Raw genomic sequence first — 22691 nt, forward strand, 5'->3', positions numbered from 1 at the left:
TGGTGTCCAGGAAATTCGCCACAAGGGGCTCCAGACCATGCCATCATCCCAAGTGAGTGCACTCACCAAGCAGATGCAGCAGCTTGTGGCCCAACTCCAGGCCCAGCCGCCACCCATGCCCGTATGAATCTGCGGCAGGGTAGACGCTCAGTAGCAGACTACGTCATTGAGTTCCGCACCCTCGCGGCAGACTCTTGGTGAAACACTTCTTCCCTAATGGGCGCCTTTCACCATGGGCTAGTCAAGGCTTCAAAGGACCTTCTCATCCCGCTCGAATGGCCATCTGACTTGAGTTTTATTGCTAGTACAATAAATGAGTCCGACAATCGCTTGAGGGAGTGTGAGATGTCTCGACTCACACACAACTCCTCAGTGGGGGTCTTCCCAGGACAACCACCCTCTTCCTCATTGCCGGTCTCCTTGCCTGCCCTAACCTATGGAGCCCTCTGCTACCCCACGCATTTTGGACGAACCTATGCAGCTCAGCTGAGCCCAACTCGCCCTGGAGGAGTGACGTCTGCAGGAGGGGAGGTGCATATACTATGGGCAGCTCGGCCATTTTCTGAACCTTTTAAGGCCGGGCCTACCAGTGAAGAGCAGGACATGGGTGAGTTGAACTTCTTCTCCCGTCCACAAATCTTGCTCTCTCACAGACATTGAGGTAACCACTCGTTTTTCCTCTGAAAAATTGCAAGTATTAATTGATTCTGGTGCTGATGACTGTCATGAACTGGGAACTAGCTAAACGTTTCAAGCTGACTGTTTGTTCTTTCCCCAAACCTTTAGAAGCCAGTGCTTTTGATGGGAGATTATTATACAGGGTCACTCATCGCACTGAGCCTCTCCAAGTGAAGGCTGCTAATGGCAATACTAAGCAGCTGGGTTTTCCACCTTTTCCTCCCTTCCCTCAATCCTCCTAAAGAAGACCTTTAGAAGGTGTTTAACAAGGCCTGGGCTACCTTGCTCTCTCCTCACCGGGACTATGACTGCACCATTGATCTCCTTCCTGGCACATCTCCCCCTAATGGTTGCTTATACTCCCTGTCAGCCCCTGAAAGGGGGACCATGACCAAAATCATAAATGCTTCTCTCGACGCGGGGATTATCCGGCCATCTTCCTCTCCAGCAGGGGCAGGATTCTTCTTCATTGACAAAAAGTCCCTCCGGCCCTGCATCGACTACCCTGGTCTCAATGAGATCACCGGCAAAAACAGGTACCCCCTCCCTCTTATTTCCTCTGCATTTGAACTATTACAAGGTGCTAAAATTTTCATGAAACTGGACTTGAGAAATGCATATCACCTGGTAAGTATTAGGGATGGGGATGAGTGGAAGATGGCTATCAACACTATGGTCACTATGAGTATTAGGTCATGCTTTTTGGACTCACTAACACTTACTTCCAAGCTCTTGTGAATGATGCCCATGTCCTTGTGATTTGTTTGCCTGATCTCATTTTTGTATTTCCTGTGTACCTACCTGTTTTTGCAAGTAAACCTTGATTTCAAGAAAAATCCTGAACTGTTTGAGTGGTGCATTTGGGTTCAAGCCTGTGCGTGAGCTTTGTCACTGTGGTCCCATCCAGCATAGATGTGTATGTATAGTTTGGTGAATTACGAATAAGGGATTTATAGAGGTAAAGATACAGGTGCTTATTATGTCATATTACGCCCATAATCAAGGACTGATAGAAATACTGCCCCTACTATACTTTTCAAACAGTTCAAAGGGAATCTTGATCTGTTTTTGTGTTGATTAAATGTTAATGATTCATCAAGCCAAATATCAAGATATTTATACTCTGTGACTCTCTCAATATTACTGCCATCTAGTGTGAAGTGTCTCCCACAGGTTTTCAAGAGACTACAGTATGGTGGGTGGAACCAGGACCCTTGGGCCTTGGGAGCATTGGTCCCCGAAGGAAAACTTAGCACTGTTACCCGTTTACATAATCAAACGGAATAAATAACGTGAGTTGTATTTCAGTCTCATGTTTGTCAAGTAAAGTCAAAGCACAGCAATGGAACAGACAGGAAAGAAAGGAATATGCTGACAACCTATATTGGCAGGACAGACGGACAGAAATGGACAGCAAAGCGAGCACATTAACTTAATGTGACTGTTATTAGAAACCACAAGTTTACCTGATAGCTATTCCTGTCAGTCTTTCTCATGGTGTTTTTTTCTTTTCATGACCAGAAGGCTAGATGCACCTTCTTGAAGTTGTAAACATTGACACTCGCTTTGATACAAGAGGGATACAAGAGCATAATATTCGCGGGGCCTTGGACCAAAGTATGTGTGTCAACTGAATCAAAGGCTTTTGACAAGTCAATGAAAACAGCAGCAACAGCTTTTGTCCACACAAGAAGCAATATTGTAAAGGCATTTCCATATATCAAGGTTCATTGTCATAAATTTTTCTATATGCATCTTCCACTCTACTGACCCAGTTCCTCTGCATAGTGGAACGTTGTTTTGGGCAGCTTGAATATAACTGTATGAGATCAAATGCAGCCCTCACCACTTCTCCTCACCTCTCTTCACCTCTCCTCCTTCTCCTTCTCTCGAAAAAAAAAAAAAAAAATTCAACAGCAGTGGACACAATAGTAGCAATGTAGTTTTTCTAAGCAGTTAGGGTAACACAGTGTTAATTTTTCTTTCAGCACTACATTTGGTGTCCCCTTCAGGAATTGCTCTTGGGAAATGTCATGTAATTGTCCCCTCTAAAGCCGATTTTGGCCCTGCATGTTTTAATTTTCTGACCAGTTTAAAAAACTGGCTCATCACACCTCATATGTACTTAATGCACTTACAGCCCTTATGCTGCCAGCAGACCGACAGAAACCTCTTTGACAGCACCCTCCCGTCAAAGAGGCACCTATGCATGTGTGACACCTATGCATTTTGGTCTTTATGATATTTCAGGCAATTCATTTCACATTTCTGTGTACTGTGCGATTCTTTCAGAATCACTTTAGCTGTCAGCATTCACACTGTATTTTCGTGGGAAATACATTTTGCAGTTATTCCGTTTTCATCCCCTTTTTTGGTGCGCTACTTGTCATGCTTGCTTGCAACTAGAAACGTGGTTCCAAAGATAAAATGTTAAGGATGTTATGAGACATGCTATTACTATTAGTGCTGAAACCTGTAATGCTTGATTTTATATTAATTTTCTTGTGAATTTTAAAGTGAATGGTTTCCTATGGGAGTAGAGACTCAACTTTCTTTGAGCCCAGTCAACTTTTCCCTTATACGCACGCAAAGTTTGGCTAAATTAACAAATTAATTAATGTTATTTACATTGGGCTTTTTACTGTAGAGCCATCTCGAAGACGCAGCGTAAACACTAGAAATTACGTTTATATTGTTATAATTATTTATTTATTTATATTGATATTACTGTACTGTTTCAATAACGTTGTGCTAAATGACATAATGTGTGCCATGATTATGTTCAGAGACGTTTCACTTAATGAATCAAATATACCATGCTGTTACATTAGGTCAGGTCAGGCATTAATTAACAGCATTTCCTCATGTTAACAGAAAATGTAATTGTAAAATGTTTTTGCTGTTGTAAATTAGCTGTATAGAAACATAACTGTGTGTCAGCCTCACACTTGATTTTAATATATATGGATTTATTTTACAATTGTTTTTGGCAAAAAAAAAAAACCTTAAAAAATGTTTTTATTTATTAACTTTTTTTCATTGAATAACAATACATTTATGTTTATAGCAAAAACACATTAATTACCAATACATGCCTTTGTAAACCTTACACTGAATGTGTCAATAAACACATAATAAATAAGGTCTAATGATTCTTGATCACTAAAGCTGGGATGAGTTCAGAATAGACATTCTTTTAAATATTATAACTTTTTACAGACTGTGTGGACAAATATTGCACAAGATGCCTAATATACTTTAAATTAACTTATTCAAATCAGGAATATACAATAATTAACATCAGTGTATATGATGGAATTGAAGCATTAGAATCTGCCAGAAGCCACCAAATTTGGGCTTTAAGGGCCAAAATCTTTCTCCATAGGGGGCTTGCCCCAGACCCCCCTAGCTGGCTGTTTTTTTCCCCCACTGGCTGACTACTCCACATTCTTTTGGAAAGCCCTGTATACATGTACAGTACATACTACAGGACCGTGTTGTGTAAAATGATGTGACCTGGTCTTTAGACCAAATTACAATACATTTGAAACATATCTTTCACACACACTCTTAAAAATGTGACACTGACCAGCTAGAGGGAACATTCCAGAGGAACCGTTTGTCAGCAGCCACACTTGTTGCCAGGCCTTTGGCAGGTAGTAGCCCCATCACACGTTGACCAGTGGGGTCATGACCAGAAAACTCCATGCCCAACATGCACTGCTGCAGAGATAGGCCACCTACAGAATGTATGATGAACAGGAGAAGTTAGTTCTTGTCTAAATGTGGTTGCTTACAATTTGGCTTATTAGGTATACTATTTCTATATTAGTGTAGTCAATTATAATAAAAGTTGGTAAGCAGTTGGTTACTATTGTTATAAGAACCAAGAAAGTGCAAGATTCCTTGTTGTTGTCTTCGATACACTCTCTTACCTGGGATAGCGTCTGGTGGCAGTTTGCCAGTGGCCAGCATTATATCTCTGAAGTTGAGTGAACTGTAGTAGACGCGACACAGTTGCATGTTGGGGTTGCTAGTCTCAGAGTGGCGGAGAGGGGACGCAATCCAGCACAGGGAAGACAGGTCACCTCGAGTCAACACGTTGACATAAGCCTGCTCTGTCATTTCTTCCTTTAGATCTGAAAACCACAAAACACAGACAAATGTTTCAGTGAAAGTGTAAGGTTGCGGTCATATGCAAAATCAATATGAATAGTAATAATAATGTAGAAACACATTTTAGATGTGTTTCATGCCTCTCCTCAGAGATGTAAATTGAGGCCTTGTTCTCTGCAAGGTAAACATTCCTTTGATTTGCAAGCTGACTTTGTTGTACCAGGAGGCGCGATGTAGTCTCCACTACCTGCATCTGGCAAGAAGAACTGTATTTTCCTTTGTAATAAAGCCGTCAAATCCAACGCTTCCCAGATACCACCTTTTCTATCATGCTCATCTTAAGGGCCCCCTTTTAGTTGTCAAACTGAATTCATCACTGCTCACCCCCTGGAGACAGTCACACCTTTCCTTTAAGGGTCAAGCGAGGTTCAGACACCCAGAGTAAGTTATGGCTCTGCCTCCCTTATCTTTCTGCATTCCTATGTAGAGGCTTCTACACTCTTCCAGATTTTAACTATTAAGCCAGATCCTAATCTTCTGGATAACATATTATTAACCAGGAAGAAAAGTTCATAAAACCGACTCTACTTGCATTTCTCTGCGATGAAAATTGACTGAGATAAATTTAATGTGTAAAAATGTCCTGTGTTCCATGGAGCCACAGTGCCCTCTAGTGGTGAGCCCTGGTGTGATTTGGACAAGTTTCAAAAGACCTTTTTCTAACTCATTTATGCATGCTACCAGTCAATGTTTAAAGTATTCCCTGATATAATAAGTGAGAACTAAAAGAAATGTGTATAAGTGATTAGTTCTATGGTATAATCAAGTGTGTTTAGATGTTTTGACCAAGTTTTAATTTTCTTTTGAATGTTAATGATTTAGTGATTCATGTGGTTTGTGTTAATACACTGAACAAAAATATAAACGCAACACTAGGCTGGCCACAATAAAAGGCCACTCTGAAATGTGCAGTTTTGCTTTATTGGGGGGGTCTGGGGGGGTCAGAAAACCAGTCAGTATCTGGTGTGGCAACTATTTGCCCACCAGAGCTGTTGCCCTTGAATTGAATGTTAATTTCTCTACCATAAGCCGTCTCCAAAGGCGTTTCAGACAGTTTGGCAGTACATCCAACCGGTCTTACAACCGCAGACCACGTGTAACCACACCAGCCCAGGACCTCCACATCTAGCATGTTCACCTCCAAGATCATCTGAGACCAGCCACCCGGACAGCTGCTGCAACAATCGGTTTGCATAACCAAAGAATTTCTGCACAAACTGTCAGAAACTGTCTCAGGGAAGCTCATCTGCATACTCGTCATCCTCATCGGGGTCTCAACATGACTGCAGTTCGTCGTCGTAACTGACTTAAGTGGGCAAATGCTCACATTTGATGGCGTCTGGCACGTTGGAGAGGTGTTCTCTTCACGGATGAATCCCGGTCTTCACTGTTCAGGGCAGATGGCAGACAGCGTGTGTGGTGTCGTGTGGGTGAGCGGTTTGCTGATGTCAACGTTGTGGATCGAGTGGCCCATGGTGGCGGTGAGGTTATGGTATGGGCAGGCGTATGTTATGGACAACAAACACAGTGCACAGAGATACCGTGACGAGATCCTGAGGCCCATTGTTGTGCCATTCGTCCACGACCATCACCTCATGTTGCAGCATGGTAATGCACGGCCCCATGTTGCAAGGATCTGTACACAATTCCTGGAAGCTGAAAACATCCCAGTTCTTGCATGGCCAGCATACTCACCGGACATGTCACCCATTGAGCATGTTTGGGATGCTCTGGATTGGCGTATACGACAGCGTGTTCCAGTTCCTGCCAATATCCAGCAACTTCGCACAGCCATTGAAGAGGAGTGGACCAACATTCCACAGGCCACAATCAACAACCTGATCAACTCTATGCGGCAAATGGTGGTCACACCAGATACTGACTGGTTTTCTGACCCCCCTAGACCCCCCCAATAAAGCAAAACTGCACATTTCAGAATGGCCTTTTATTGTGGCCAGCCTAAGGCACACCTGTGCAATATTCATGTTGTCTAATCAGCATCTTGATATGCCACACCTGTGAGGTGGGATGGATTATCTCGGCAAAGGAGAAGTGCTCACTAACACAGATTTAGACAGATTTGTGAACAATATTTGACAGAAATGGTTCTTTTGTGTATATAGAAAATGTTTTAGATCTTTGAGTTCAGCTCATGAAAAATGGGAGCAAAAACAAAAGTGTTGCGTTTATATTTTTGTTCAGTGTAAGAAGTCCACATTAGTGCTGGGCGGTCTACCGGTTCACACCGAATACCGGTGCATATTTTCGTTATGATATGAATTTTTAATGTACCGCCATACCGGTGTATTTGATTACACAACGTTCGGAACGCTACGCTGCAGCGCGCGACACTATTTCAGACCGGACCCTTTTCAATGTTGCGCTTCTAAACATGCATGGTGCGACTGCGAGGAGTGGTGAGGGTAAACAGTAGTGCTCTGGTGTTACGTTACGGTGAAGATGGATAGGATAGACATTAGCCTCATTCACACTGTCGTTTGCATGCGGGGATCCTGCGCCAATTCTCCGCATCCTTCTTTGTGTGAAAGTCTCAGATTCGGCGAGGAGTGAAATTTCGCTGCGCCTCTGATGCGGCTCCGGAGGTAGTATCAGAGGTGCAGTATTGGCGAACCGAACCAGTGTGAACGGATAAGCCGGCGGCACGGAGCGAGGGTGTGTCGGTCTAATGGTGTTCACTGTCTGATAACTGTACAGGTCCTTCACTCAACAACATATAGATAAATGTCCCACAAAGCAACGTTACATGACCATACAACAGTAACGTAGTAACTGGTTGTGTCTTTGGCAACTTATACGAGGAAAAAAATACCGCAGTTATTCGTGGAGAAGTGTCTCTCCGACCGACTATTTCTGCCCGAAAAACAGCGTCTATCCCCAGCAAAAAACTCACCAACTGTTTGTCGGAGTGAAAAAAATCACCACGATGGTCAGACCTCCCGACTGAGACTTCAGTTAACTTTCCCCCATAAACAGCCTCCCATCCCGCGAGTGAAAGAGTCAGACAGTGTCCCATTTACTGATGCCGATAACTTTGTCATTTTCCAGGGTGTTTGGTGTGTCAGGATCCCAATCACAGCACATTATAACAGCATCCATATGATTATAAACAGTCAGTAGGTACATATTTAGATTAACAGGAGGACACCGCGAAACACCTTGAAAAAAACACATACGTCATCATCATGACGTGTACCGTCACGCCTCCTTTGGAGCCGCGGCCTCTTCACTAAGTCACACTTGTATTATATTTCCTTTTTAGATTTACTTGATAACTGTGTAATGTACCTGGGCTTGAACTTGAAGCAAAAGTATAATTATTACAAGTTGCACTACTTTTTGTATTGGATTTATAAAAAATGTTTGTGAAATTTGCACAGTAAAAGTTCTGTATTTTGACTGCAGTTGTCTTTGCATTCTGATTCCTCACTTCATTCGAATCATAAGTGGCTCTTTTATGGAGTTATAATTGTTGCAAAACTATTTGCAAATGCGTATCTCAATCTGTGTGTGTGTAGTCAGATCTGTGTGTGTGTGCTTTATCATTTGTGTGTGTGTAATCAGATCTGTGTGTGCATATTCAGATCTGTGTGTGCGTGTTCAGATCTGTGTGTGTGTGTTCAGATCTGTGTGTGCGTGTTCAGATCTGTGTGTGCGTATTCAGATCTGTGTGTGTGTGTTCAATTTGCCATTTCATTTATTTACTCTGAATTATTTAGCCAATTAATATAGTTAACCGTATGTCGCTGTCTGTGCAGGTTTGTTTTAATGTGGAGAACCAATGGTAACTGTGTGTAGAAGTCACTGCTTCAGTTATGAGATTGAATAAATTGATCTGAAATTGATTAGAATTAACTGATATGGATTCAAGTTAACCTTGTCTAGTCGAATTTGATTAATTTCCTCCGGATTAGTCAAAGAGATAAAAGAACGGAGGTGGTGCCCCTATTCACGAGTGCTTTATTAATCGCAAGTGATTAATAAATTACATTTATTAGTAGTGTATCTCCTACAATAATACATTTTTACAAATACTCTTTTCAAAATACTCAAAGATGCTTCACAAAAGAAACCAGCAAAGCAAAACCACATAAAGAGACATATAAAAAGAGGGGGTCAAAAGATGTAAGCAGTGTTGAAGAGGTGTGTTTTGAGGGATTTCTTGAATGTGGAGTGAGTTCCAGAGGGTGGGGGAAACAATAGAAGTTTCACCAAAGAAACACAGTGCGCCTATAAAAAGTATTCACCCCCTTGGATGTTTTCCCCTTCTACTACTTTTATAAATAGAATCGTGGTCAATATAATTTGGCTTTTTTGACAAACACAACAAAGTAAAGTAAAGTTGATTCATTAAATATATAATGTAAAATAAGTGATTGCATAAATATTCCCCCCCTTTAAAGTGACCTAATTCAACAGAGGTCCAGCCAATTGGTGCTAGTAGCCTCACAATTAGTGAAATGGAGATCGCCTGAGTGCAGTGAATGTGTTTCAAGTGATTGTAGTATAAAGACACCTGTGTCTGGAAGGTCCAGTCACTGGTTAATCAGTAGTCCTGGCTACAATTACACCATGAAGACAAAAGAACACTCCAAGCAACTCTAAAAAGGTTATTGAAAAGTATAAGTCAGGGGATGGATACAAAATCATTTCTAAGTCACTGAACAAGCCCTGGAGTTCAGTTAAATCCATCATTGAGGAATATGGCACATGTGTAAAGCTGTGTGACTGTGCAAGAAGTAGACTAGTGAGGGAGGCCACCATGACACCTATGACTACTCTGAAGGAGTTAAAAGCTTCAACAACTGAGATGGGAGAGACTCTGCATACAACAACTGCTGCCAGGTTCTTCACCAGTCAAAGCTTTATGGGAGAGTGGCAAAGAGAAAGCCACTGTTGAAGAAAGCTCATTAAATCTTGACTCCTTCACCCAAAGGCATGAGGCAGACCTCAATCCAATAGAGAGTTTGTGGCTGGCTTTGAAAAGGGCTGTTAACGCCCTATCCCCGTGCAACCTGACTGAGCTTGAGCAGTTTTGCAAAGATGAATGGAGTAAAATTGCAGTGTCCAAAAGTGCAAGCCTGATTGAGACCCATCCAAACAGACTCAGTGCTGTGATTGCGGCCAAAGGTGCTTCTACTAAATATGGACTTGAAGGGGGTGAATACTTATGCAATCACTTATTTTACATAATATATCTTTACTTAATTGACATTACTTTGTAGAAATCTGTTTTCACTTTTACATTAAAGTGTTTTTTTTTTGTAATTTTTTTGTCAAAAAAGCCAAATTATATTGACCATGATTCCATTTATAAAAGCAATAAAAAGGGAAAACATCCAAGGGGGTGAATACTTTTAACATTTTGTGTGGTTGACCCCTCATAAGGACTACAAACCAGCAAACTGAATTCCGTGTGCCTCACACCCTGCACTGCCCACAGGCAAGTGATTAACTTTATTTGCCTGCATTGGTGTATGTGAGAATACAACCTACAAATATTCTGAAACCACAAGTTATATGCACGGATAAATCCCTTCCGTAAAATTTTTGAGTTTTTTCTTTACTAAATATGGTTTGAAGATCTAATTTATAGGAAATGGCCAGAATTTGAGGGATGCTCCAGAACTATTGGGGGCAGCTTAACCGCCGGCTGTTGCTAGCTATACTCTTTGCTGTAGCTATCTTTGACGACTAGCTGCCATTAACAAGAGGCTCAGATAGCGGTGGAGCTCATCGACTCTTGCAGTGCGATAGCATGACAACTGTCAATGTTCATTTTCTGTTGCATTACGTCTGAGACACATATCCTGTGTGTGCAGTGTGTGATGGCTGCGTTGCTGAAATGCTGCAGCTCACTGTCTCTCTCTGTCTATATATAGACATTAAAACTGTGGTGAAACACTGGTATGATGTTGATATGACTGTCCCTTGATCATTTCCAGGTGTATTTTTTCAGAGAACTACGTGCCTGTTGTGGAAAAAATAGGCATGACTGTGAATCTCTAGATGATGTGCCTCTGCAGCCTCACATGAGACACACATGAGCCGCGCTGCTCATTCTGATTGTGTGACTGCTCTAACCTGTTTTCATGCCCGCCGAAATGAATAGCAAGATGTTGTGAAATGCACGTCCACCAGGATATGTGTTCCATCCGTTAGGCTACACTGTGGTATATGTGCAGCCAAAGCTGACCAGAACTGCTGCTACAATTATGTCCCATGTAGCGTAACATTGGAACAAAAAAGGGATGTTGAGCGTAAAGGAGAAAAATGTTGATTCAGAACAATGCATGTAAAAGGTTGTAAAAAATGTCAAATAACCACTGTTGTACTGTTCTACTGCATTCAAACAGCTTATGGTTAGGGTGGACAACAGAATCAGAAGCATATCAGTCCACCTAGAATCAGAATAAGTGATACATTGATGATTTTGTACCGTAAGGTATGAGCTGGTGCCTGAAGGATCCCCAGTGTCCATCTCTGAAGACATTCATAACCAGATCGCCCTCAAGCACTCTCTGCAAATACTTATCAGCTGGCTGGAGTCTTGGTGCTGCTGAAGCCTTGTTTAGATTGGACACAAATGCACAGCTGGTGAAGGAAAGGAAAAAACAGAGAAATTCATTAAAAAAGGCATCACGGCCCTACACAACAGAACAGCCCTACTCCTTTCGCTTGACGCAGAAAAAGCGTTTGATAGGGTTGAGTGGTCATATTTGTTTGCCGTTCTGGAGAAATTTAACCTTGGTGAAAAATGTATTGGGTGGGTCAGAACTATGTTTAGCAATCCACAAGCCCAAATATGTATAAATGATACCCTCACTGAAAAATTTGATTTGTTTAGGGGCTGCTGGCAGGGGTGCCCTTTATCTCCATTTTTATTTAACTTGGCAATTGAACCACTTGCAGAAGCCATACGGGCTAATGAAGAGATTGCTGGTATCAATATTGGGAAAACAAAGAACAAAATTTCACTATATGCTGATGATATAATCCTATACTTAACCAGCCCCGAGCGATCAATCCCAGCAGTGTTAGACCTTATCACTAAATTTGGAACAATATCAGGTTATAAAATCAATCTGACAAAATCCAATGCTTTATTAATTAATTCATCAGTTTCTAATAGACTCAGGGCCATCTCACCGTTCACCTGGGCTCAAAACAGCTTTAAATATCTTGGGGTGAATGTGGCTCTAAAACTTAAAGATCTTTACCTCATAAATTACATTCCATTGCTTAAAATGGTTAAGGAAGAATTAGAACATGGAAAATGCTCCCCATCTCATTTCTCGGACGAATTAATGTGAATGTTCTGCCCCGTTTTAGTTATTTATTTCAGTCACTGCCCTGTTACTTGGATAAAACATTCTTTAAATCTATAAACAAACTGTTAACCTCTTTTATCTGGAAAAATTCCTTACCAAGAATAGCTTTTAAAACTTTAACAAAATCTAGAGAGAAGGGGGGACTGGCATTACCAGACTTACAGATGTACTACTGGGCCGCCCAGACAAAGGGCCTGATTAGCTGGGTGCAAAGACGTAACAATAGACACTGGATAGACATGGAAGAATAACTTTGTACTCCTATTTCTACAACCTTGCTACCATTCATTAACAATATAAATGCACTACATCAAATAACAAAAACATATGTAGTTTACAACACTCTTCGGGCTTGGCAAGATATAAATAAGTTTTGTGGGAATTTTGGCAAAATCTCCAGGCTTTCCACCTTATCCTTAAACCCAGATCTGCCACCATCTATTGGTAGTTCCTTGTTTGCAAAATGGAGAGAAAATGGTATACATCAATTCCAACATTTGTTTGCCGAGGATAAACTCAAGTCCTTTGCAGAATATGAAATTCCGAAACAGGAGTTTTATGAATACTTACAAATTCGCCATCTAATAAACACCCTAAAAGGGGAAAAACACCTGTCTTTGGGGCTGACAAATCTCGAGGAGATTTTGGTAAAATCCATATCATTAAAAGGAAAAATCTCTGTAATTTATAGTGCTTTAATGGACCATTACAGCTCTTCCTTGACCCCACTTAGGAACATATGGCAGAAGGATATGGGACGTGCTCTTGATGAAGATCAGTGTGATACTATATGTCAGAATGTTTTTTCGTCACTGTCCTGTAATAAAATAATCGAACAAAATTATAAATTCATGTACCTTACTCCGTTCCGCTTAAGTAAAATGTTTCCTAACTCATCCTCCAGATGTCATCGTTGTAAAACATGTGAAGGGTCAATTATGCATACACCAACACGGTACCTCTTTGGTACGGAATTGGACAAGACACTGGATGCCACACGCAGGAAGAGGATTATCATAATGTCCTATATAGCAAAGAAATGCATCTTGCTCAACTGGAATCAACAAAGACCTCCAACATTTAATCTGTTTAAACAAATCTTAAATGAAACTTTAAGACTGGAACAATGCACATACGCCCTAAAGAATAAGGGGGATGCTTTCCGAAGGATATGGGAACCGCTTATGGACCTCTGACACTACCATATCATAATAGGATTTGGCATGTTTACATAACATTCACAAAGGATGAACTGTGAACTGTGACCATGGACTGATTTGATTTAATTTGCTGTATATTTATTTTGTTTTGTTTTGTTCTGTTAAAAGATAATTGAAAAAAAAAAGGCATCACAGTACAAAAACTATTTGACTGTTCTGATTGACCAAATACATTGATAAACAGGTGAGACAATACCTACATACAAGAAGCTCTGACACTCAAAACTCGAATAAACTCTTAACTGTATGACACTTTTAACCAAAGAAAAAGAACATACATATTCAATAAATTAAGAAAGACATTTAAAATAAGTATTGGACTCCAGACTAACTTTTTCCACCAGAAGCACTGGTGATCCTTACTTAAAATCTTTAGGGACACCAGCACATAAAATTTTCTTGTTTGGCCTTGTCTTCTTCCAGGTCACCATGGTGGAGTGGAGGTTGTGTGGCTCAGGTACCACTTGGTGATGCCTTGGCCTGATCAGCCGTCCTCCTGTATCCACATTCTTCACATATAGTTTATATAATTTCCTTGTATCAGATATTCTGTCAATGATTTGATTTGTAAACTGTGCTTTTGTTGTCATGTTCTATACATGCAGCATCTATTGCATGTCTGTCGATCCTGGGAGAGGAATCCCTCCTCTGTGGCTCTTCCTGAGGTTTCTTCCATCTTTTATTTCCCACTGTTAAAAGCTTCTTTTTTTTTCCAATATGGCAAGTTTTTCCTCACTCAAATCAAAGGTCTAAGGACAGAGGATGTCGCTCACTGTACAGATAGTAAAGCCCAATGAGGTAATGTGATTGTGATTTCTAGCTATATAAATAAATTTGATTTGATTTGATTTGGTTTGATCTAGGAGCACCATTTAAAATCATCAAGAATTGCAATACATTTGTAATTATACCATCTTAACCATATTACTAAATATTTGGAATTAAGTAGACAATCTACAGAAGTAACAATGTTCTGTTTTATTTTAAAAGGAAAAAGTCACAAAGTGAAGTAGCCCTTTAAGAGAAAGTAATTTTCCATTAGCACATTTACTTTCTCTGACTATGTAGAAATCTGATGTTTTCACATCAAAGACTGGATTCTCTTCAACAGACAAACAGATATGACTCATATGAACGAGTCCAGCACAGGTCGAAGGCACATCGGAGGAGGCTAATGCTAGCGGACCGCCAAATACTGAGATACTGAATGCAATACCCTCTCTGAAGAAGGATTTCGGCCAACAATCAGCTGGCATGCTGGAGGCTATTAACAGCATCAAGGGAGATTTGTTGTCCCAGTCGAGAAGAATTGGCGAAACTGAGGAGAGAATATCGCAGGCAGAGGAGGATGCCACCACTCTCCAGCAAAAAGTTAAACAACTGGAAGGTACAACAGAGATGTTGCGCAATAAAATCCAAGATCAAGAAGACAGGGCAAGACGCTCTAACTTGAGACTGATTGGTCTCCCTAAGAAAACCGAGGGCCCCAACATGTGCAGTTTTCTGGAAAACTGGCTTCCCAAGGTACTGGGCGACACTCTGACCCCCACCCCTGTGATTGAGCGTGCGCACCGGGTCGGCCAAGCTAACACAAGCCGGTCTTCAGCGCCCAGACCAATTGTTATCAAATTTCTGAACTATAAAGACCGTGAAAATACACTCAAAGCCACCAGGAGACAGAGGGAGGTGCGCTACAATGATCAGCGGGTCATTTTGTAGTACTTTGTTTGGGGAAGTGCATGAAGGGTTTTTGGGAGGGAATAGGATCTCGGAGCTATGTTTTTGGTTTTGTCTTTGCAGTTTTTCGGTCAGGTCTTTCAAATGTGCAACCTTATTTTAAACACAGATGACTACTTGATCAGAGTTAAAAATCTCTAGCTGGAACACAAGACAAATCACAAATTGGTAAAACTGAAACAGGTATTGAATAGGATTAAGCAAATGAAGGCCAACATTATTTTCCAACAAGAAACCCACTTGGTAGAAAATGATATAAATAGAGTCAAGAACAGGTGGCCAGGGCAAGTTCATTCTGCTTTCTTTCCATCTCATGCCAGAGGAGTCATAATATTAATTCATAAATCAATCCCTTTTCAATTAAAAAACAAATATATAGACCCATCAGGGAGGTATATTATACTTAAAGGTACCATAGTGTCCACTCAACTCAGTTTAATATGTGTGTATGCTCCTAATGGTGACGACCCGTCTTTTTATTAAAACCTTTTTCTTTCTATATCATCCTACCCTGGTCAATAATTGGCGGTGATTTTAATTGTGTGTTAGACCCGACACAGGATCGTTCAACTGGTATTGATACCTCTCATCAACAAACAAGAAGAATTATCAAAAAGTTCATGAGTGAGACTTGACTGATATTTGGCGATATCTTAATCCTAACAAGAGACTATTCATGCTTTTCAAGCACATATAAGACATATTCGAGAATAGACTACTTTTTAATTTCACATGGGCTACTGTCAAAAATTGAGAAATGTTGGTATGACAGTATATTGCTGTCAGACCACGCACCAATCTCCTTGATAATGCAATTACCTAATGTAATGACCTTACCGCCTAGATTTCGTTTTCAATCTAGATGGCTCCAATACCCAGACTTTGTAAAGTTTATTGATGGGAAAAAAGACGAGTACTTCTCTCTAAATACAAACCAAACCAGTGCGTCTGTAAAATGGGAGGCATTCAAGGCCTATTTAAGGGGTGAGATCCAAAAAATATTATTCACAGCGTAACACTCTTGAACAAAAAGTTAAAAAATTAGAGCAAGAACTTCATCACAATGACACCCCAGAAAAACAACAAGAGCTCCTCTTACTGAAATCTCAGTACAATGAGTTAACCACCAACAAAATAGCTTCCATTTTGTTGTGGTTAAAACAATCATACTTTGACTAGGGAGAGAAAGCTGGAAAGCTGTTAGCATAGAGGTTGAAAAGGATACAAACTGATAGAGCTATAAATTCAGTTAAATTACAAGATGGGAAAATCCTGATTGATCCATCTGAAATAAACACTGCTTTCAAAAAGTTTTATGAGGATTTGTATAAATCAGAATATAGCCCACTGAACAGCTCAGAAAAGCAAAAGGAGTTTTTGGATAAACTCCATTATCCAACCTTAACCGAAGAAGCTAAAACTGATCTTGATAAACATTTATGTGTTGAAGAATTATCAGAAGCAATGAAAGGCTTGACCTGTGGAAAGGCACCTGGGCCCGATGGCCTGCCCATAGAATTATATAAAACATTTGCAGGAAAATTGTTACCCCATCTCTTAGAGATGTTTAATGAATCATATGAAAAAGGAATTTTGCCCCCATCTTTAAGAGCTGCTGTGATTTCCCTCCTTTTAAAGCCGGGCAAATGTCCCTTAGACAGAACATCGTATCGACCCATATCTTTAATGTCTTGTGATACTTAGATACTATGTAAGGCTCTGGCCAAGCAGATAGAATTACTAATACCCAACCTGATCGCCAATGACCAAAATGGATTCGTACTTGGCAGACAAGCTTTTCACAATACAGTTAGGCTGCTGAATATTCTATATGCCAAACAAAATGCCAGAGACCATGCGATCCTGTCATTAGATGCCGAAAAGGCGTTTGACAGGGTCGAATGGAGCTACCTATTTGACGTTTTAAAAAGATTTGGTTTTAGGGAAAAATACCTTAAATGGATTCAATTATTATATACTGCCCAGGTAGCAGAAATTGCGACTAATAATCAAATTTCAAAGCCTTTTAATCTTAGTAGATCCACACGCCAAGGCTGCCCTATGAGCCCTTTGTTATTTTTATTTGCTGTTGAACCCTTAGCCGTGGCAATCCGTCAGTCATCTGACATTACAGGCATGACTATTGGTAAGACAGAACACCGTTTGTCTCTTTTTGCTGATGATATTGTTTTGTTTTTAACAAAGCTAGGAACTTCACTTAAGGCCCTCAGCAATCTGCTGAAGATATTTGGACAATTCTCTGGTTACAAAAACAACGATAAAAAAAAGTGCTTTGCTAAAACTGAACAGGGAGGGAGGGAAGGTCCCCAGATCTACACTCAGTTCACTAATACTCCGGAAGGATTTACTTACCTAGGCATTAGAATATCACCTGCCATTGAAGACATAATACCAATCAATTATAACCCACTGGTTAAATCCATAGGAGAATCTCTAGAGAAATGGAGTGTGATGCCCATCTCTATGATATGACGTATAAATATTATTAAGATGTCTGTCCTGCCCAAGTTTTTGTATCTTTTTCAGGCGATTTCACTTCCCCTGCCTGCCTCTTTTTTTTTACTCTTATGAAAAACTTTACCTGCTTTATTTGGAGCAACAAGCGCCCTAGACTACGTCTTTCTCTCCTTTACCTGCCCTATGAACGTGGTGGGCTTAAACTGCCTAACATGAAGCTATATTACTGGGCAGCCCAACTCCGGGCAGCCATATATTACTTCCGTACATCAGAGGTTCCAGCTTGGGTAAAGATAGAAAATAATGCAATAGCACTTCCATTGTGTCAGTACCTCTATTCGTCTCAAGCTAAAATACTTGGAAAACGCACACAAAATCCTTTCTTCAAAAACACTCTGATAGTATGGCATGAAGCCCAACCTTTTTAAATGACACCCCCAAACTTTCTTGTTTCACACCTACGTATATGGGGAAATGAAAACTTCACTCCCGGGAGGCGTGCTATGGGATTCAGACAATGGATGGAGAGAGGACTAAGCAAAATAAAAGATCTTTATGATGAAGGCATTTTAATGTCATTCACACAATTAAAGGATAAATTTGACCTACCTGGGAAACATCATTTTAAGTACATGCAACTAAGAAGCTTCATATACTCCCAAATTAAAACTACCTCGGAACCCTCATTACCTACCATTGAACAACTCATGGTAAACCACCTACATGGCAGAGGTCAAATATCCATCTTTTATGGTTTGCTATTAGCAGGTTCTAAAGAAAACTCTCTCTCTTATCTATCTGCATGGAAAAATGATCTTCAGTCAGACATCAGTATAGAGGACTGGGAGGAGGCATGTCTTCTGGCCCAAACTCAAACTATAAACACAAGATGCAAACTCCTAAAGTATAAATGGTTGCTTAGAACTTATATCACACCTGTTAAATTGCACCACTTTGATCCCAATATTCCTGACTACTGCACCAAATGTATGGCAGAAGTTGGTACCCTGCTACATTGTATGTGGAGCTGTCAAAAATTGCATATATTCTGGAAAGAGGTTCTCGACTTAATTTCTAAACTCACAGAAAAGGTTGTTCCAGTTGAAGCTAAGATATGTTTGTTGCACATATACCCTGAGAATTTCCCAGCGACTGTAAAAAAACGTAACCTTATTCATTTCTGTCTGTTGCAAGCTAAACGTGTAACTGCCTTAAAATGGAAGGAGATCCAGGGACCTACCTCGGGCCAATGGATTACAGAGCTGTCATCTAATTTGGCACTGGAAAAACTGACTTACATGGCAAGAGGAAAAGTCGAGGACTTTAACAAGATGTGGTCGTCTTTCCTTACCTTCATGAATAACCTAAATGTGCAACCTAGAACTGGACAAGATCTGATGCCACCACCTTTATGACCTTAAAATGGCTCAATAGTGGTTCCATGGCTTGAGTATTAGTACTGTGAAGTAGAAATAGAGATGAAGAGGAGGACCGAATTATGGACCTATGTTGTATTGGATATATGTGTCTGTGCATATTGATGTTCACTGGAATGTATGCAGGCTCAATATGTAATGCACATCCTGATATTATTATTAAAACTTTATTTACCGTAGATCTTATTGAGGGTGGGAGGAGGGTGGGTTAGAAGGGTTTCTGTTTCTTTTTTTGAGTGTTATATTGTTGTTGTTATGTGTATGAATGTATATTCATTAAAATGGAAAATCAATAAAGAAATTGTGGAAAAAAAGAAAAAAAAACTGTGTATATACTAAGGAAGTGAATCAGCTGAAACTTTTTGTTTGCTTTTGTGATTTTTTTTATTGCAGTGGCAGCCATGGCAACATGTTACCAGCAGAAATTTCACATGATGATGATGATGATGATGATTTAAAAAAAAAAAAAGAAAATCACAGGGGTCGTATTAACAGGGTTCCTAGTTCTAAAATTCAGTAGCATAGCCTCCAAAAATAGTCGCAAAACGCAACCAGATGGTTGCAGTCTGGAGCCCTGTACATTGTGGAACAGTGGTGGCAGTTGTGTGACCTGTTTATGTAGGTTTGTGATTTTAACAAATGATACACTTTATGTACATTGGGATCAGGCCAATTCTGCTGCTGTTAGACAGTGTAAAGTAGTATGTATGGTAGAGGATATGTCCTACCGTATTCGGTTGCCACCTGGCTCCTGCCGTAGACAGTTGACCATTCCCACAATGCCACAGTGAGCCTGAGAAGCAGTCAACCACACTGGACAGTCGGATGACTCCACCATCATTGCCTGAAGCATATATCCATACAGTAACCCACAATTATGATTAATGTCACATTTGTTTACGTAAAAACATAACAACATACTATTATTCTATATCTTATTATTATCATTATTATTATTGAGGGCGCGACCGATTAATCTGCCAGCCTATTATATCTGAGAATAATCAGCCAATAACTTTAATTTTTCCTAATAAATTGCAGGGAATATGACTTGGTTTTATTTAGAAATAATATCCGTGTGCTGTTTATTTAGTAGAGCGCGCTCCAACTCCATTTTTACGCAGAAGAGTCTCTCAGTCAGTTTGCGTCCACAGTAAATCTATAACTAGTTTGTGAGATAAACAATGACTCCATAAGTTTCCCGTTTCAATTCAACCCACTTGTGATGATGTGCTTCGTTATGAGGGTCATGTTTATCTGTTTGTCGTGTTAGCAAGGTAAAGTTAGGCTAACCTATCTTAATATTAGTGCAGGCCAGCGAGGGAGAGGGGAGGGGGGACAATTGTGCTTAGTGAAATGCATTGCTGGCCTGAAAGTAAATGAATAACATAATGTTAACGCCCCTATCCTTTACTCTTCTGCAACAATCGTCATGTCACTCTTATTGATCATAATTTCACTTTGCCATATAACGTTAACCTTATGACTGAGCACATTAAGGCTATATTCACAGCAGCGCACCGGGTGTTTGTTTTTGTTTTTTTGTTGTTTTTTTTATAGTGGATTAACTTGAGAGTTGAGAGTTCCCCCTGCAACCAATAGCAGAGGCATTGGTCATCTCTTGAATGTATGTGACCACTACACACTAAAAAAGAAATATTGCAAAAGATGACATGTTTTGGTAACGTTAAGCAAGAAACGGCGTTTCTGGTCGGGGGTGGTTCATAATGACTTAATGGTTCAGAATTATAGAGAAAATGTGAATTAACGTTTAGATGGCATCAGAGAGGAGCATTTCAAATTATGTCTTGCCAGTAACTTTACTTATTATGTTGCTTATACACCTACTGTACCTATTACTTAAATGCTATATTCATGTAGACATGCCTTGCAGTAAAATAATGCTTAATGTCTGAGTTTAAAAATGCAGATTTATCGGTTATCAGAATTTTTTACTCCCTAATATCGGTATTTCGTATCGGCCACAAAAAATCCATATCAGTTGGGCCCTGTCATTATTATTATTATTATTATTATTATTATTATTATTATTATTATTGTTATTATTATTATTATTATTGCACTTTTCATGCAAAAATTGTAGCTCAAAGAGCTTTACAAAATAAAAGGATAAATACAGGAAAAGCATACAGTACAAGTGAAAGTTTATAATTTTAAGCAATAAAACCAGGAGCACAGGTTTAATTAAAACAAAGCACGTAAAGATAAAACATTAGATATATAAAGGCATAAAATGTCAATTAAAAACAGCATATGGGACACCATGAAGCCAGCACTTCGTAGTTAGTGGTGGTAGAGAAAGGCTAGTTTGAGAGATAGGAGATGTATTTTTAGGTGTTGTTTAAAAGTCTCAACAGAGCCTGCCTCTCTGAAATGTTTAGATAGGCTGTTCCACAGTTCGGGAGCACAGCTAGAACAACGTGGCATCTCCAATTTTCCCTTTGGTGGTTTTGAGTAACTAAAAATTTCAGCAGTAGAGGATCATGAGGGATAATACAGCCTCAGGGGAATCTATGATGTAGGTCGGTCCCAAGTCATCTTTGTTTTTGTTAGCTGTCTAGGAGTAGAATTTTCAGTTCAGTTTCAACCTCTCAATTTACTTTTTATTAAAACCGGTGAGAAGTTCATTCCAATCGTCTAGTCAAGTCTAAACATAAGAAAAAAGATTTTAACTCCATTTTGCCTGCCATTTTGACTTGAAAAATGTTTTTTTCAGGACACTGTTTGACATTTCAAAAGCCAGACAAACACAGAATGTTATGGAACTCACCTTGAGTGTCTCCACCCACTTGTAGTCAGTGCTTTCCACAGGTAGGAAGACTGGCTTTTTATCCGGAGAGCGACAGCGACAAAGAAAGAGAGCCGAGCCATAGAAAGACTTCCTGACAGCTATGAGGTTAAGAGAGGCCTCAGAGAACACCTTCTCCCACTCAGTCTGGCAAAAAGAGGAAGATATATCAGCCAAACATCACACATTTGATGTGATGTTAGCATCTTAGCTACTGGCTCAGCACACTTAACTTAAAATAAGAGATTATTTCGTTGAGCTTCTTGCTTTAGGGATGTTTAAATTATGCAAATTGACAGAATAATGGTTCTACCTTTCTAAAAAGGTCATTACATTTCTGTTGAGCACGAGATAAAATCGCAAGAGCACGAAAACAGTGTCTCATAATATGTCTATGAAGTAACTTGTGAGCACGCAAAAAAAAAGTATCTCGTGCCCACTAGAGGGAGCAGACAAGGTGCTGCTCCAGCAATCAGAGGGAGAGATAAAGTCACAAAATGCATCAAAAATCATGAACAAAGCGTTATTTATTAATCAAAGCATTCACAATAATCACTCATAAGCAGAAGGAGGCGCATAGAAACTGCTGATTAGTAGCAACAGCTGATCATAACCCTGGTTACCCTGGTCATTTCATTACTGTTTTGCTACAATGGATAAATGGAATTAGGGCTGACAGTTTTATTTACACCCAAGAAAAGTAGAAGACTAAAAAAACTGAACTAATTCACATGTTCAGTCTGTCTGATTGTCTGTCTGTTGATCTCCCTTTCAGTACTATGAACAGCGCTGCACCTACACCCTATTA

General features: G+C 40.0%; 1 protein-coding gene across 2 annotated transcripts in view; it reads right to left on the minus strand.

The window, feature by feature from the left end:
• fasn (fatty acid synthase) overlaps positions 1–22691 on the minus strand; it is a 112744-nt gene that overhangs the window by 45846 nt on the left and 44207 nt on the right. For both annotated transcript variants that reach the window (XM_073489331.1, XM_073489330.1), the window contains exons 24-28: positions 21866–22030; positions 19803–19918; positions 11312–11466; positions 4614–4817; positions 4268–4418 (exon numbers count right to left, since the gene is read on the minus strand). In XM_073489331.1, the coding sequence (XP_073345432.1) occupies positions 4268–4418; positions 4614–4817; positions 11312–11466; positions 19803–19918; positions 21866–22030 (791 nt within the window). The remainder of the gene's footprint in view (positions 1–4267; positions 4419–4613; positions 4818–11311; positions 11467–19802; positions 19919–21865; positions 22031–22691) is intronic.

Source organism: Pagrus major, chromosome 20 (genome assembly GCF_040436345.1).
Source record: "Pagrus major chromosome 20, Pma_NU_1.0".
Taxonomy (NCBI): Eukaryota; Metazoa; Chordata; class Actinopteri; order Spariformes; family Sparidae; genus Pagrus; species Pagrus major.